This window comes from Miniopterus schreibersii (genome assembly GCF_964146895.1).
Source record: "Miniopterus schreibersii genome assembly, chromosome: 8".
Lineage (NCBI taxonomy): Eukaryota > Metazoa > Chordata > Mammalia > Chiroptera > Miniopteridae > Miniopterus > Miniopterus schreibersii.
Window position 1 is genome coordinate 57,116,105 of NC_138109.1, and position 16,157 is coordinate 57,132,261.

Consider the following 16,157-nt stretch of genomic DNA (forward strand, 5'->3'; position numbering starts at 1 on the left):
TAAAATAAAATGTCAGAAAATGAAATTTCTTTTTGAAAAATTTGAATCCCCCTTTTCCCTTGGATATGTGACCTGATACTACCAATTACATTTTCATCAGAATGTTGTCTTCGATATGAGTTTATATTTTAAATGTTAAAATGGACTCTGCAAAAGATTATAGTGAAATTAGATGATCAGTTTTTAATTTAATTTTATTACTTATTTATTCTTGTCTGTTGTCCATTTTAAAAGATTTTTAATTGACTTTATTGAGGTGACACTGGTTGATAAAATTATATAGGTTTCAAATGCAACAATCCTATAATACATCATCTTTTATTGCACTGTGTGTTCACCACCCGAAGTCAAGTCTCCTTCCATCACCATTTATTCATCCTTTGCCATCTTCTTCCTGCTCCCACACCCGTTTTCCTCTGGTAATCATCATACTATAGTCTGTGTTTATGAGGGGTTTTGTTTGTTTGTTTTGTTTTGCTTTTTCACTTCACCTTTTTCACCCAACCCCACTCCCCACTCCCCTCTGACAGCTGTCAGTCTATTCTTTGTATCTATAGTCTGTTTCGATTTTGTTTGGTTGGTTATTTTGTTCATTAGATTCCACGTATAAGTGAAATCATATGGTGCTTGCTTTTCTCTGACTGGCTTATTTCACTCAGCATAATACTCTCCGGGTCCATCCATGATGTCACAAAAGGTAAGATTTCTTTCTTTTTGAAGGCCAAGTCGTATTCCATTGTATAATATACCACAGCTTTTTTATCCACTCTTCTACTGACGAACATTTGGATACTTCCAAATCTTGGCTTTTGTAAATAGCACTGCCGTGAACACAGGGGTACATATATTGTCAGTGCATGAGGGCTCCCTTTTCACCACAATCTCATCAACACTTGTTTTTGCTTAATTTATTGATGACAACCATTCCGAGGTGTGAGGTGATAACTCACTGTGGTTTTAATTTACATTTCTCTGATGATTAATGACATTGGGCATATTTTCATATATCTATTGACCATCTGAATCTCCTCTGGAGAAGTGTCTATTCAGGTTCTTTGCCCACTGTTTTTACGTTGTTGAGTTGTAAATGTTCTTTATAAAATTTGGATAGTAACCCTTTATCAGATGTATCATTGTTGAATATGCTCTCCCATTCAGTGTACTGTCTTTTAATTTTGTTGATGGTTTCCTTTACTGTGCAAAATTTGTTTAGTTTTATGTAGTCCCATTTGTTTATTTTTTTCTTTTTTCCCCCTTGTCCAAGGAGACATATCTAAAAAATATTGCTATAAGAAATGTCAGAGATTTTACTGCCCATGTTTTCTTTTAGGATTTTTATGGTTTTGAGTCTTACATTTAAGTCTACAATCTATTTTGTTTATTCTTGTATATGGTAGAAGAAGGTGGTCTAGTTTCATTTTTTTGCATGTATCTGTCCAATTTTTCTAATAACACTTATTGAATAGACAGTCTTTATCCCACTGCTTTATATATTTAGATGATCCTATATTGGGTACATATATGCTTACAAGGGTTTCATCCCTTTGTTGGATCGATTCTTTTAACATTACATAATGTCCTTTTTTGTCTCTTTTATGGCCTTTGTTTTGAAGTCTATTTTGTTTGATCAAGTATTGCTACCCCAGGTTGGTTTTTGTTTTTTTTTTCATGAGTTTCCTGCTTGGGAGAAGTGCAATTAGGCAGTCAATGGGGTGAAAATGGCCCCTACTCCAGAGCCATACCACTCAAGTCTCTTCTGAGTCTCCTACCCAGGCTGCTCTAGCAGGGTGCACTGAAGGTTCAGGTTGGGTGCAGCCAGCTGGCCTCTCTGGAGCTCAGCAGGGTGATGCCCCCAGGGTGTTGCCACCGGGAGATGGAAGGGCAGGTCAAGTGAGTCTTTCGTTGTGGGAGTGGTGCGAGCTGCACTAGCAAGGGCTGAGGAAAAGAATGCCACCCCCCTCCACAACTGGAGCCAAATAACCCAGCGACCATCTGAGTCCCCAGAAAGAGCCTTTTAGGGAGAAGTGCTCTGAAGGTCCCAGTTCTGCCCAGCACTCCAATTGCTTTGTGGGACTGAGCCTAGAAGGGCAGTGTCTTTGGGAGTCAGAGGACAGGTCAAATAGGTCTCCAGTTGGAGGGGGGCAATAGCTGATTATGCAAGGTGGTAGGCATCATGTTCAATGGGAAATTGATCTTCATAACAAAAGGATAGTTTTGTTTCAACTGTGAGACAAAGGTGGTGACGTCATTGCTGGGTAATTGTCAAGGCAGAGAAGAATGAAGAACCCAGAGCACATGGTGTGTCCCGTGCCTCAGAGAGAACAGGGCAGCAGGTTCAGACGGGTGTGCATATTCTTTCTGCCTCAGCAAGTCCCTACTGCACTAGTTCCTAGAACTGTGTCCTTTATTTTGAGGACTTGGAGAGCAGTTGATATAGTAAGAAAATGCTAGTTGGGGCCTTGTTGGATGGCAGCTTATAGACTCACCCCTAATTTTTGAACACCTGGTGTTCACAGGGTGGCCTTTGTGATGGGAGCCAAATACACGAAGATGAAGATCAGCAAGTAGATGAGGTCATGAGGCAGTAATGGAGACAGCTGTAAACAGGTCATTTTAATTTCATAATTATATAAAAGTGCTGTGGTAGCAGGGACATCACAGCACAATACCAGCCCAAGGAAGGAACCTTATGCAGTCTCTGGAAATCAGGAAATGGCAGAGGGTAAGGAGGAACAGAAACTTGCAAATAACGGGTACAGGGTGAGCCCCCGAGTGTTTAAGGAAATCTGTGTGCAAATGTCCAGAGTCAAGAGAATACGTACAGCGTGTGGAGATACAAGCAGTTCATTTGAACCTCAACAGTCTTAAGCCCTACACTGCTGAAGAGAATTCTTAAAATGTTGAGCTGATCCTGAATAATTTTTTCTTCTAATTCACTACTTTTATAAATGTGGGGCAGGAATTTGGAGACCATTCCAGTTGACATCCCAGTAGACTTTATATCCAAACAGAAATTAGAAATTCCAAGACCTTATTGAGAGGCCCAAAGGGCAACAAAATTAAGACACATATCTTCTAATTTCTGTTTCCAGCCGTAAAAAGAAGACTCATTCTGTTGAGCTGACTTATGGTCTTTCTAGTAGTGTTAAAGACTCTGATTTTGTCATGAGAACTTTGTCTTTCCATGTATTTTTCTTTTAGTTTCAATTTTGTAATTGTACTTATTTATATTTTAGTAATAATACATACAAGATATAAAAGATACAGAAAATATGTAAGACTAGTTATCCTTTCATATCTTACGTCAGCTATGCACGTTCATTCCTGTTGTGTCCATGGATACTGTTTTGCTTTATATTTTTCCAGATAGATAATCATAAATGCACATAGTCATTATTTGCTAAATTTGGTGGTACCACCATACACACATCCTGCATCTTTTTTTCACATAAGATAAATCTGTAAGTTTCTTCACGTTAGTACACACAGAGCCCCCCTTTCATTTTAGTGACTTTTGAGTATTCCTCCTTTGTAAGCATGTCTTAAGACTTAAAGTTGTTTTCAGTCTTTTGGAGTGATAGCCATCCTGCCACAAATGTACTACTACTATGTCATTTTCAACTGGGATAAATAAATCTTAAGGTTAGTTCCTGAATGTGGACTTGCTGAATCAATAGCAGTCCTCTTCTCAACCACAGCAACCAAGTTACAGGAAAGAAAACATGGCCTCGGTTGCCATATCTACAAACTCAGTAAGTACTCATTTAATTGTGTCATTAACCCTAGTGTTAAAAATAAGATGAAACTCTTGCCTTAAAGTATCAAAATATTTGTGCTCTCAGGAAATAAGTTCAAGGGAAGAGAACTTAACTTCATCTACAACTTGCATTTGCTATTTGCTGGAATATTTCACACAAATTGAATGAAGATGGTGAATTAAAAAGAGAGGGAAAAGAAGATTTCTCAACATGCTGCCTTATCTTTTTCACACCCTCCAGTCCTTAGTGTACAGAAAGGCCTGGGTATGGTTCAGCTTAGAGGGGTGGGATACATACCACATCTAGATCCCCTCAATTTTAGATCTCACCATGGAGCACAGACAAAAACCTGCTAGGGAGAAGTAAACAACATCCAGTGACAATGAGTAGTCCAGTCTGCCCAGGAGCGACATGATTAAACTGGAAAGAAGGTAAGGGTCCAGCAGGGGAAGGGCTGCTTCCATTTCAGCAAGGCCAGTCAGTCCAATCTTTACACATATGAAAGACTTTCTCAAGAAACACTTTGCGTCCCCCATTCACCTATTATTTTTATAGGCTCAAATAAGTCGCATTACAGATTAATGTAAACTCTATTAACTTGTGTATTTTTATCTCAAGAGGAAATAAAAAGCACACATTCATAAGTAGAATTAGAGAGAGGGCTGAGACAAGAACTCTGTTTTTCTGGTCCATCTTCATGTCGCACCTCCTTTCCTTTATTTGGGTCATTTTTAAGAGAAAGTCACCTAAAGGGAGAAGACACTGCCCTGGGAAAGACAGCACTGAGCTGCCGCTCTAGGCCAGCTCTGCTGAAACAGTCTCTTAATAGAGGAGGACTGAGGACTGAGTCTTGAAGTGTAGTTATGTAATCCATAATGGGAGGCTCTGAGTGTCTCATTAAGTAGACAGGACCCATACTTCACAAGTGGTGCGACTACTTGAAAGATATTTAATCTTTCTGTGACTCAGTGTTGTTTTTGTCCATCTGTGAAATGGAAATTCTTATAGTAATTAAATAATAGGGTCAGCAAGAGAATGAAATATCCCATAATCTATATAAAGCTCTTTGGTACTAGTAAATGCTATATAAGTATTATTTAAGAAATAGATACCTAAGGAGATAAGGAGGGTGAAATTTCAAAAGAAGATAAAGAATTGTCTTTGGTAAATGGTGACAATTCTCTCCCAGGAGTGAAAGGTGGTGTGAAGGCAAGAAGTATGACTGCAACCGAATTGTCCCATGAAAAAGAACAGCAGGCAGAAGCAGAAGAGCAGGGACCACTGGTGGGGAGGGAGGGCACTAAAGAGGATGAGTCAGCAAGAGGAACCCAGAGACATCCTGGGGTGTCACAGTACAGACTGAGGAGTCAGGCTGCTATGGTTCACAACTAGGATTCTCCTCATCTATTGCCCATGAGACCTTGAAAAAGAAACTTACACTGTAAACCTCAAATTTCTCTTCCATAACTTTTGCTTAATTCATTACAAGTTAATAATAAAAAGACTCTCAATATATTATTTTTAATTTCCCACAGTTAATGTACTGTTTCTACAATAAGCCCATGAAGTCATGAAGTACTGAAGCAATTAGTTCTGTGGCAATAGGTTCTATAAAATGGAAATTGCCAAGTAACACTAGAATAACTGAAATTTTTCTTTTGTGAGTGCTGGAGCCCGCCGGCAAAGTCGAACGGTCCTGAGGAAGGGGTGAGGATTAAGAAAAGACAGACACAAAAGAGATGGGATCGGGAGGACTGCAGTTTGTGATTGCAGCCCCGAGTTTATTTTCCCAGCTCAATTTATACAGACACTGTTGATTTTGCTGAATAGCACCCCGCCCCACGTTCCTTCAAGGGCGCATGAATGCTCTTTCAGAGTAAACACCCTGCCACCTGCATGAGCTCGGACCTTGGTAACTATGTTTATCTCAGCTTCTAATGGGAACTTTTGGGGAGGATTGAGTCCTTGGTTGGTATGTGGCTTGACTGTCCCTTGACCCTTCAGGCCGGGGCCAACTTCCTGATAAGCCTTTCTGGAATTTCTGGCCGCAAGCTAAATTAGTATCGCCTTGATGCCTCAAGGTCTGGGTCAGGGAGCAGGAGAGCACATCTGCAGCTCACCCAGGCAGCTCCTCCGTGCAAGGAGCAGATCCTGGAGCCACAGCAGCTCCCCACATGTGAGGAAAAAAACCACATCAATTTGATTCTTAACAGACTTCCTCTGTCTAGTTTCTCTTCTTTTCTATAGGTGGTTGGAAGAAGAGATCGGAGATAAAACACGAGTCTTTTGCTGCTATGTTATGAGCAAGAAGGGATGTAGAGTTCTTAGAGTTAATATTTCAAAAGGCTTGGGGAGAAGTAAATAATCTTACAAAGTAATTTTTAAAAATTTAAATTCAGCCCAGCCGGCGTGGCTCAGCAGTTGAGCATCGACCTAGGATCTAGAAGATCGATGTTGGATTCCTGGTCAGGGCACATGCCCGGGTTGTGGGCTGGATCCCCAGTCAGGGGCGTGCAGGAGGGGGACTCTCTCATCATTGATGTTTCTATCTCTCTCTCTCCCTCTCCTTTCCTCTCTCTGAAATCAATAAAGATATATTAAAAAAAAAAATGCAGAGTAAGACTGAGGTAGCCAATCCAAGACACTTTTACCTCCAAATAAACAAATAGAATGAAACAATGCTATTAGGTTGGGATAAATGATCAACATTTCCAAAGTTACTGTCCACAAGAGTCATTTGGGGTGATGGTTAAATATGTCCCAAACCCGTATTTTTTAGTACGTACTGCAGGTTATTATTTGTGGGCGAACCATGCATTTAGAAATGGTGCATGATGAACAAACTATATAGTTAGACCACAATGCTGTTTTTAACAGCTGACTAACAACAGGTTAGAAGAGTGTCACTGAATTATTCTATATAATACAGCTTCCTAGGATCTTTGGAATACTGGATGTGATGAATACAAAAATAATCAGTAGTCCAGATTCTACATTTAAATTGCCCCTAATGTAAAGGTTTATCTTGTCCCTCTGTCTTTCCAATGCCTGGCAGGGCGCAGTCAGGGGATGTCTGAGGAGAGGCGAGGAAGGTGAAAGGAAAGGCCTCACCCAACACGCCTGCGGGAGCGCCAGGTTGGGTCCCTCGGTCCCCGCAAGGGCTTCAGCCCCATCCCGCCTGCGAAGTGGGGCGCGTTCCTCCTTCTCTTGTGCAGGGTGCTTTGTGCAGCCCTGGGTGGGTCCCTGAAGAGGAGAACCGCATCCCTCATCCTGCATCCCGCATCCCGCATCCCGCATCCCACATCCCGGGGACTGGGTTTGTGCTCTGTAGCCTCAAAGGCGCCTCCAACCCAAACTGAGGCTCCTCCGTACGCCACGGGCCACGCGCCCCTGGGCCCCCCGCGCCCGCCGCCAGCTGCCTTCACCACTTGCCAGTGTCTGCCTTGGGCACATGTCAGTTAGTTAGTTAGTTAGTTAGTTAGTTAGTTAGTTAGTTAGTTAGTTGGTTGGTTAGTTGGTCGGTTAGTTGGTCGGCTAGTTGGTTCATGGACTTGTGCATGGAAGACCAAATGTAGGACAGAATTTACGTGGCGAGGGAGCCGCAGCCAGAGGACAAGTTTCCATCAGCTGCCCTCCGCGTCCCCCGAGCGCGCCTCCAGCACCTGGCTCCTGCGCGTGCCAGCTGTTGTCTTCAGAAGCTGAAACCCGTGACCGCTTTCCAAGCAGTGAGGAGCGGGAATGAGGAAATCCGAAATTGAAAGGTGACAAGCCTTTTTTTCTGCGGCTTGAACGGTTGGAGTTCTCAGCCGCTTTTCACCGAGGCTGCAGGAGCAAGTCTGTGGGGTGAGGGCGGCGAGCGCGGTGGGCCGCCTCCCGGCCGCTTAGTTCCCTTCCCCCTCAGTGCTTGGGGTTTGTTTGTTTGTTTGTTTGTTTGAATAGGTTTGCGGTAGGGTGTGTGCTTTTTTCTTTTTTTGAAAATTTTACTTACTCATTTCTTATTTCCCTTTTCTCTGCCCACAGCTTTCTTAAAAAAAAAAAATCCTGTAGTTAACATGAGTACTCTTTTCATAACAATAAAAATACATACATCTACTGCAGATATAAAACTCCTAATGTAATAGTTCAGAAATAATCACTATAATTTTGTTGTATAGTCTTCCTGATTTTTTCTCTACTTATTCTTAGGCATATCTGGATTTTGATATTGCGAGGCTTATATAACTTAGGATTCTGCTTTAAATAAAATGACTGCCAGGGGTGGCATTCAGCATATGACCACTTGGCAGGAGTGATGTCCACTTGAGCTCAAGACTTTAATCAAGCCCCATTTGACCACACCCCTTAGGGCACTTCCAATCCCCCCTGAGAAAATTAGGGGTTGGCATTGAGGTACAAAGGAAAGTTTCCCTGAAAGAACCAGCCCAATATCTCTACCAAATAAATGCAGCAATCAAATGCCCTTTATTATACAATTCATGATCTTTTTAAGGAAGTAATTAATCATCAGTTAAACTGTTGAAATGCACATTTTACCAATTATGTGAGCATCATAACTTTATAACAATACAAAAGTTTGATATAATTATTGTAAACTTTATTTAAACAGTAATCATCCCAAGTTTTATAGTTTCGTATTTCTTTCTATCTTCAGGGAAAGTGAACATGAAAAGAAGTTCTGATGTTTAGCGTTAGAGTAAGATGCATGAATCGTCTCGCTGCTGTGCATTGAGTTCCCTCTGGAGTCTTCTCTTTTCAGCTTCGGCTCTCTCCCTCCGCTGTGCAGCCTCTTCCTGAAGAGTGATAAATAAAACTAAAGAGCTTAACAAAAGGTAATATCTACATCACTGGAGAGGTGGGGAAGATAAGCCAAAATCATTGACTTTCCTCACTTATTTGAAGCCATCAGAAACGAAAGACAGTCCCTAAATTTTCCTTTCTATTGTCCACTTTACCTCTCATTTTTGGTTTCCTACCTGAGCCATTCTTCCATATCTCTTTCTCTAGCAGCAGCATCATCAACATCTCTCAATTCCTGAAGTATTGGCGTCTCAAGAATTGCATCCCGTGGTCCCTTCCTCCTTGGGCATCCTGAGCCACATCTTGACTTCAATTTTCATTTATACACAGAGGAATGGCGGATCTAGTTCTTCGAGGAGAGGCTAATACAACTACTGGGTGTCTAGGTGACATCCACAGTCAGGTGAGGGGTCTGAGCCTTGATCAGGGAATTTGTTTCAGGTCTCCACAGTTATGGGGCAGAAGTAGAGGAAAGAGTGAAGAGATCAAGAACCCCAGTTTGACCACACTGCCCTTCAGTGTAGATCTGTAATCACAGAAATGTCCTGGAGCATCACCTTGAAAACTAGGACCTACAGGTAGACTGGTCACCCTAGGGGAGGTGCTCACATAAGAATTTCATACTAGGTTTGCAGTAATAAAAGCACTGCAGTTCTCACTCACTGGGAAGGCAGTTTTGATAACTTGAGAGGCTGGGTGATATTAGCATTTAGTTATCTCTTTGGAACCTAATGTTTTTAATCAGAAAAATGAATCCATAATCGTTCTGCTTCACAATGAACAGATTAGATGAGAGAATGCATATAAAGTACTTTGTACAGTACTTGGTAAGTAGGAACCACTGCTATTGAGTGATGATGATAATAAAGGACTGGATGAAAGAAACTTTGAGTTAAAAGCAATATGAAATTAATTTAACAAGGTTACCTATGACTAAAGGAAAAGACTGCTTATAGCAATGAAGAACATAACAAAAAAGACTAACTTCTGTGAGTTAGAAGTGTCCTTGGGTTTTATTTAACAAAGTGTAGTGCTTGTTCTGTACTCAGCACCAATCTAAACACAAATATTAACTCATTTAATTACCCTGTAAATAGGTATTATTGTCTCCATTTTCCACAAGTGGAAACTAAGTCACAGAAGGGACAGATAACTTGCCCAAACTATATATTTAGTAAGATGTGGGCCTGGGATTCTCACCAGGCTGTCTGACTCCAAAGTCCTTACCCTGAGCCATAATACTATGCTTCTCCCTCTTTGTTCCTGCTCCCTGCTGTTATCAATACAAAATTCTGAGATGAAATAATGAGCGAGTACCTGGAGCTGATGTTCCAAATCCCTCTGTTGCTGTGCCAGATACCAGGCTCTCTCTATTTCCATTTTCCTCTGATGCTGTTTCTCCATTTGTCTCAATAGCGTCTGATGTTCTCTCTCCCTCTCCTCCATGATCCGCTGGTTCGACCTCTGAATCAGCAGCAACATTTGTGCTATAGCGTTCGCAGCCTCTTCTTTCAAATGTACTTCTGAGAAAGAAGGAAAGGACAAACCTCTCTAAGATTCAAGTGTCTCCTCCTTCTGTCTCCCCCTCCTATTGGTGCTGCTGCTTCCTAGAGGAAATTCCCTAGGGCCATTTTTCCTTTCCAGCTGACAGTGCACGCCCTACTCAGGTAAAGCTTGAAGAGCTGAAAGTCATCCTGGCCGTTCTTGCTCTAGTTTAAAGGCCCCGTGTAAACCAGCCCAAATTAGTTGAAAATGTGCAGGAAGTTCTATCTTTCATCTCTCCCACTTTCCTCTCACCTTCCATCTCCCTTTTCCTTGCGGTGAGAGCCTGGTCTACGTGTAGAATGGCATCACTCACAGACTCCTTGGACTGTAAATATTTTTGCAGAGCTTCTTTAGTCTAGGAACCCCAAAATCATGCAGTTAGAAGTAGGAACTGGAGATTGGGCATGTTGTAAACCTTTTTATTTCTTTTTCTTCACAGCATCCTTTCCTCTCCAGAACTGCTCAGCCTGCACTTAGTGGAACTGTCAATCAAGCCCCTTCTGTCACAGGGATGGGCACAAACTCTGGGCAGGCTAATCAGAGCACCCAAGTTCACGTGATACAAAAGATTTTGGTTCAGGTGAGAAAATGCTCAACTTGAGTGTTTTAAAGACTGATACGGATACTGGGGGAAAAGGCTCTCTCTTCCCCTGAGGCTGAGGGCAAGAGATGTAGTTAAGCTTGGAGATGCTGGCGAAGTCTTTGCTGTCATGCCTGAGAATGAAGCCAATGGCGAAGAAAACAGAACAGAAAACTAAGTGGGAGTTGGAAAAAAAAAGAAGGGGAAAATTGATGACATTGTTTAAATTTCTGAACGTAGCTGCATTTGCAACTAAATTTAAATCTTTCCTGTAAACCAATGAACTACCGTTTCTTCTTAAGTTAGTGTCAAGTAGTGGAATTCTGTCCTATGTAATCAAGAGTCCCTGTGTTGCAATGAATGTTGGTGGTTGCAGTAAAAGTCTGGTGATTATGGTGATAGCTGAGTTTAATTCCACAGCTATCTTTAGAGTACAAATACTTTCTTCCTATCTTCACTGGATTTTGAAAGAAGCCCTCCTTCATCCTCTAACAATGTCCCACAATTAATATATGAAACTAGGGATACCTGTATTCCTTTCCTGGGCTCCCGGTAGTACTTTGCCGTCAGCTCTTCTGTCTTCTGAATGAAGAGGCGATGCCCCCCTGGCTTTGCATAAATCCCCTTTCTCACATCTTCTTCTAGAGGACCAAAAATATCCTGAAGTAAAGCTGAGCAACGCTCTGATGATGCCTCCAAGTTCTGCTTACAAAAGTCATCCTGTTTTGCTTCTAGCAGGGTCTTCAAAGGGACAAAGGCCCGTGGAAAAGATGTTAGCAGCACTTTAGTATCTCTAGAAATGATTCTCAAGAAGCATCTCTTTTGTGTGTGTGTGTGTTTTCCTAGAAACTAGAGAACTACAGCAAGACTATATCCTTCTTACCAAACCTAGGAAAGTTCCTAGGGTGATACAGTGCAGAAAAACGACTTTAGTTTTGTGTTTCAAATCTCCTGAAAGCCCTTTCTCTTGCTATTTCTGCTTTAGATGTGATCTTCAGACTAAAGATCTCTAGCTTCATGCCCTAATTTTAAGTGCAACCTACTCATTTGCAACCATTCCTTGCTTCAGTATTTTATAGGGCCTTGGATTCCCAATAAGGAGATGAAGTAGAATAATTGGCTAGAATGAGATGAGTGGATGCTATTAAACCTGGAAACATGATATTTTAGTAGATCCATCTGGCAATTTTGTATACTTTATTAATATAAAAGAAAAGTTAATTAATACTTTATATATTTATGAATGCAATTTTTAAAGAATAAAATTAATTTTTAAAAATTAGTTCATGGGTGTAACATGGTGAATTGTGTGTGTGTGAAATGATCAGAATCCAGCCCTGCGAGCGTAGCTCAGTGAGCATCAAACTATGAACCAGGAGGTCATGGTTCAATTCCCAGTCAGGGCAAATGTCCAGATTTCAAGCTAGGTCCCCAGTGGAGGGTATGCAGGAGGTAGCCAATCAATGGCTCACTTTGACCATTGATGTTTCTGTCTTTCGCTCCCTCTCCTTTCCTCTCTCTCAAATCAATAAAAACATATTAAAATATATATATATATCAGAATCCATAGGACCCAGAGTAGTTACATGTTTGTTTATTTTGTTCATTTGTTTGTTTTTAGAATAACAGTGATATCTTGGTCACATAAGTAATAGTATTTCCCAGTCTAAGAAGAACTGATTTTTGCCCAGCTGGCGTGGCTCAGCAGTTGAACATCGACCTATGATCCAGGAGATTGCGGTTCAATTCCTGGTCCGTGTACATGCCCTGGTTGTGGGCTCGATCCCCACCAGGGAGCGTGCAGGAGGCAGCTGATCAATGGCTCTCTCTCATCATTGATGTTTCTATCTCTCTCTCTCCCTCTCTCTTCCTCTCTCCGAAATTAATAAAAATATATTAAAAATTAAAAGAAAAAGAATTGCTTTTCTTAACTAAGTCCCCATTTTGCATTTCATAGCAATACTTTTACTTGTAATGTATGCAAGCCCCATGAGCTAAAGCAAAGAATATTAAATACCTTTAATTCCTTCTGGAATCTTTGGTCTACATCCTTGAAGGAATTCTTCATGAAGACTTCGATGGCCTCTTTCTCACTGGCCCTGTGCAGGTCCAACAGCTCCTGGGGGGTTTCTGTGGGCAGCTGCACCTTCTGGCCCATCTGCAGGTCATAGTGGGCTATGGCCTTTTGTACTGCTGCTGAGTTCTTGATTTGGGCCAAGGACAAGACTGAGTTCTCCATGCGAGGCAAATTCCCATTGTTGATGGCATTGACATAGGCAAGCACCAGGCTTTTTAGACCTTCACAGGGGAAAAAGATGCTTGCATTATTTTCAGAAAAAGAGGGCATGCTCTAAACTGGGTAGTTCTGAGAATGTTAATTTAACAACGCATGGCCTGAGTTTTTCAGTATTCTGCTGTGTTCAGGTGGCCCAAATAAGTTTTATTTTAGAAAGTTGTGTGACTAAAAAGTCAGATCTTTCTTTGAGAAAAGGAAGTGTTCAAAGGAGAATTATCAAGATCTATGTGATCATCCTCATGCCATCCTTCTTCTATTGAGAAATGAGGAAATTGTTAAAGTTATACATATTCATTTAATTAGACTACTAGAGGCCTTTTGCCTCTTTACTCTTCCCTTTCTTTCCATCTTCCTGAGGTTTCATTTCCCTTCAAAATTCCCTTTTCTCTTCCACTTGAGTATGTAAAACTGAAATGAGAGCTAGCTGAAAAAACACAAAGTGCGCAAATTCGACTAGGCCACTTTTACTCTTTGTTGAAACTTTCTTATTTGTCTTCTTTGTCCCTTGCATACTTTTGTTTGCATTCACCATCCCTCTAGAGCAGCAATTTCCAATCTTTTTCATCTCATGTCACACATAAACAAGTTACTAAAATTCCGCCGCACACCAAAAACTATATTTTTTTCCCAATCTGCCAAAAAAAACAACACAAAAAAACTATAATTTTGATTCATTCACACCAGATGGCTATTGTACTGACTGCTTTCTTTTTTATTATTATTATTATTTGACAATCTAAAGGAAAAGAGGTCAGTGCCCCTGACTAAATGGTCAGGTTCTGCGTGTTTTAAGAATTCTTGAGGCACACCAGTTGAAAATCATTGCTTTAGAGTATAGCAATAATTTATAGAGTTCTGAGACCTAGAGTCTTTAGAAAAAATCTGGACCAAGATGTCTTGCTTAAATTTCCTTTAGGGCTCTAGACATCTTGGGCCTCTGTTTATTTAATGTTCATATCAAGTAAGTTCCATTTCTACAGAGAATGTATATGTTCTTGTGCTTATCAAAGGTTGTGACGCATAATAAGTATCCACTATATTCGTGGAACAAATGTTGCCAACTCATGTAGCTAGTCTAGTCCAACAGTGGACCACTTATGAATAGAACTCTTCAATTTGACCTTTTCTTCAGATCGTATTCCTAGTTTATCCTACTTGAGAGGCATAACTAAAAAAATCACTAGGAATGTTTTGGGTACCCACTGGAACTTAATAACTTAATAAATGTGATTCATACAATTTTCTTAGTAGTAACTGACTATGCATTTTCAACATTGACAACGAAAGGAGAAATTTTAACGGTAACCCATCCTTTATGTTGAGTTTAAGGAAAATCCTAAAAAAGGTACTCACGAGGTCCATTGACCTGGATGCCTCCTGAAAGAGTTTTAGTCTTGGAATGGTGAAAGATGTAGGAACAGAAATCTGCCACTTGTTGCACAAAGTCAGGATCCAGTTCATCATTATGCAGTGTCTGAAGCTGGGCAAGCTTCTTCCGGTGAGTGGGTGAGTCAAAGACAAAGCATTTCTTTGTTGGAAAGAATTTTTGTATACAAAGACGGGGCATATTAAAATTTTGATGACTTTGATCAGTGTCTGGGGAAGGAAAAATAGGATTTATTTACTATAGAACTAGCATTTATTTTAATGTATTTCCCATGAATAAATTTGCCTTCCACCTAATATTATTTATTTTAACACATCTCCACAAGCCCTAAGCAAAAAATTAAAAGGTAACCCATCAGGGAAAAGAAGAAAGAAAAGTAATTTGCTCCAAGAATAGCAAGTAATACAATTTCATATTGAATCTATTAGTTCACTTTAAATTAGTTGTGTTAATTATTTACTTGGCAGTTTAGCCAAGCGATTACATATAGGAAACTATAAATGTAACCACCTATACTCAGAAATATTCTTGTATTACTTTTCTCTCTCTTTCCAAAACTGAAGTCCCAATTACCTTGCTTCAGCTTCAAGGAGTTCTTCAGGTAGTCATCTGCTGTGATGTGCTGCCCATCTGCTTCCAGGGATAGGAAGAAATCTCTCAGAATCCACACTAAGTCTGGGTAGAAGCTTACAATGTCAGCTGCATCTTCAGCCCCATCAAGATCAGGTGAATATACTGTCTTGAGCAGATTTGACAGTTCTGTTACATAACTGAAATATAATTAAGGAAAACTGGTTGGAAATAGGACTGCAGTTAAGCCCATATTGAATTCCTTACATCCCTATACCATTATGTTCTCTTTTGGTTGTAACCAATTCTTCATATTATCAGTAAGTATAAGGGCTGTTTTTCTTGTACTTTTAATGTTTATCACATTTTTGTTTTTGTGTTTGAGTCATAAACACAGCTGGGGGATAGAAGAATTCTCTCTGGCTTTGGTGCCGTCCTGGATCATAAAAGGATACTGCAATAGATCAATAGACCTCTGGTCAATTTTGTTCATGGTGTTGTAAACAAAGGTACTGCTCAGTAGTATTGCCAGTGCAAAGATGTGAGTATCATTGTTCTTGTCACCCTAGAAGTAAGAACAAATTTAAGTCATGTCTCATGGCATTCCCAGATGAGCAATCATTAAAAATAAGCCCCTGACCTACAATGTTCAATGAGACAAACAAAAATGATTGTGAGAAACATATAAATTTGAATAGAATAGTTCTGTCATTAGCACTGAAAAAATTTTTTTGCTATTTTTCACTGTATTTTAATTTATACTGATACAAAAACATACAGGTAGAGATGGAGAATGATCATTTGGTAGTCACGGAGACGAGGGCATTTTATTTACAAATCTTCCCCCATCTCAACCATATCACTGATGACCAATAAGTGTTGGCATTGCTGGCTGATTCCACGTGGAAGGTTAGGGTGTCATTGGGTCTGTTGTGGCCAGAGGCTCCATGGTGACTGGGCAGTCCAAGTGTGGATGGTCCATGGAGAGGCTGTGGTCCTCTGCAGAGCTGGGCTTTGGGCCCATCCTTGAGAAGCTAGGCAAGGAGGCTGCTGGAACTGAGGCTGGATGGCCAGAGTCCACGCCTCCTTGTCCACGTCCTCCAATGGGAGATATTGGCGTGTCCACCTGTCATCCGTTTCTTGGTGGGTCTCGTATTTATAGTCAGACTTGTTCGGTCTGTTTGGAGTAGACTTTATGTAAGATGTGAAGTGCAGCTGGCAAAA

General features: G+C 40.6%; 1 protein-coding gene across 1 annotated transcript in view; it reads right to left on the reverse strand.

The window, feature by feature from the left end:
* Positions 1–8,201: 8,201 nt before the first annotated feature.
* The window catches only part of LOC308560951 (uncharacterized protein), a 49,533-nt gene continuing 41,577 nt past the window's right edge, over positions 8,202–16,157 (reverse strand). The window contains exons 16-23 of the mRNA XM_081145371.1: positions 15,389–15,498; positions 14,937–15,133; positions 14,330–14,572; positions 12,698–12,978; positions 11,209–11,421; positions 10,353–10,455; positions 9,873–10,078; positions 8,202–8,548 (exon numbers count right to left, since the gene is read on the reverse strand). Of these exons, the coding sequence (XP_081001497.1) occupies positions 8,447–8,548; positions 9,873–10,078; positions 10,353–10,455; positions 11,209–11,421; positions 12,698–12,978; positions 14,330–14,572; positions 14,937–15,133; positions 15,389–15,498 (1,455 nt within the window). The 3' untranslated portion in view covers positions 8,202–8,446. The remainder of the gene's footprint in view (positions 8,549–9,872; positions 10,079–10,352; positions 10,456–11,208; positions 11,422–12,697; positions 12,979–14,329; positions 14,573–14,936; positions 15,134–15,388; positions 15,499–16,157) is intronic.